This window comes from Theobroma umbraticum, unplaced genomic scaffold (assembly GCF_002168275.2).
Source record: "Theobroma umbraticum cultivar Fairchild unplaced genomic scaffold, ASM216827v3 scaffold_56.0, whole genome shotgun sequence".
Taxonomy (NCBI): Eukaryota; Viridiplantae; Streptophyta; class Magnoliopsida; order Malvales; family Malvaceae; genus Theobroma; species Theobroma umbraticum.
In genome coordinates, this window is record NW_018397256.1 from 5978203 (window position 1) to 5978526 (window position 324).

General features: G+C 33.0%; 1 protein-coding gene across 1 annotated transcript in view; it reads left to right on the forward strand.

Moving 5' to 3' along the window:
- Window positions 1-324, forward strand: part of LOC110410302 (uncharacterized) — a 4150-nt gene that overhangs the window by 1906 nt on the left and 1920 nt on the right. The window contains exon 2 of the mRNA XM_021419936.1: window positions 224-304. Coding sequence (XP_021275611.1) covers window positions 224-304 — 81 coding nt within the window. The remainder of the gene's footprint in view (window positions 1-223; window positions 305-324) is intronic.

Genomic DNA, 324 nt, shown 5'->3' on the forward strand with positions numbered 1-324 from the left:
CATAATGCAAAGTGGGATTTGGTCACTACTAAAATCTTACTTCAAGTTTGTACGGATGAGATTCGTAAGTGTGGAAAACTAAGAATTTCATTTAGAACTAAAAGATGGGAAGTTATAGTACAAGAATTTAATACTCGTGCTAATAAAAACGATACCTAAAAGCAATTGAAAAATTAGACTGGATAGTCTAAGGAATGAGTAGATTTTATGGAAACAATTGAAGGGCAAAGAAACAGGTTTGGGTTGGAACCATAAGACCGGAACCATTGAAGCTGATGCCACATGGTGGGAAGCTAAAATAAAAGTAAGTATTTTAAATTTTAT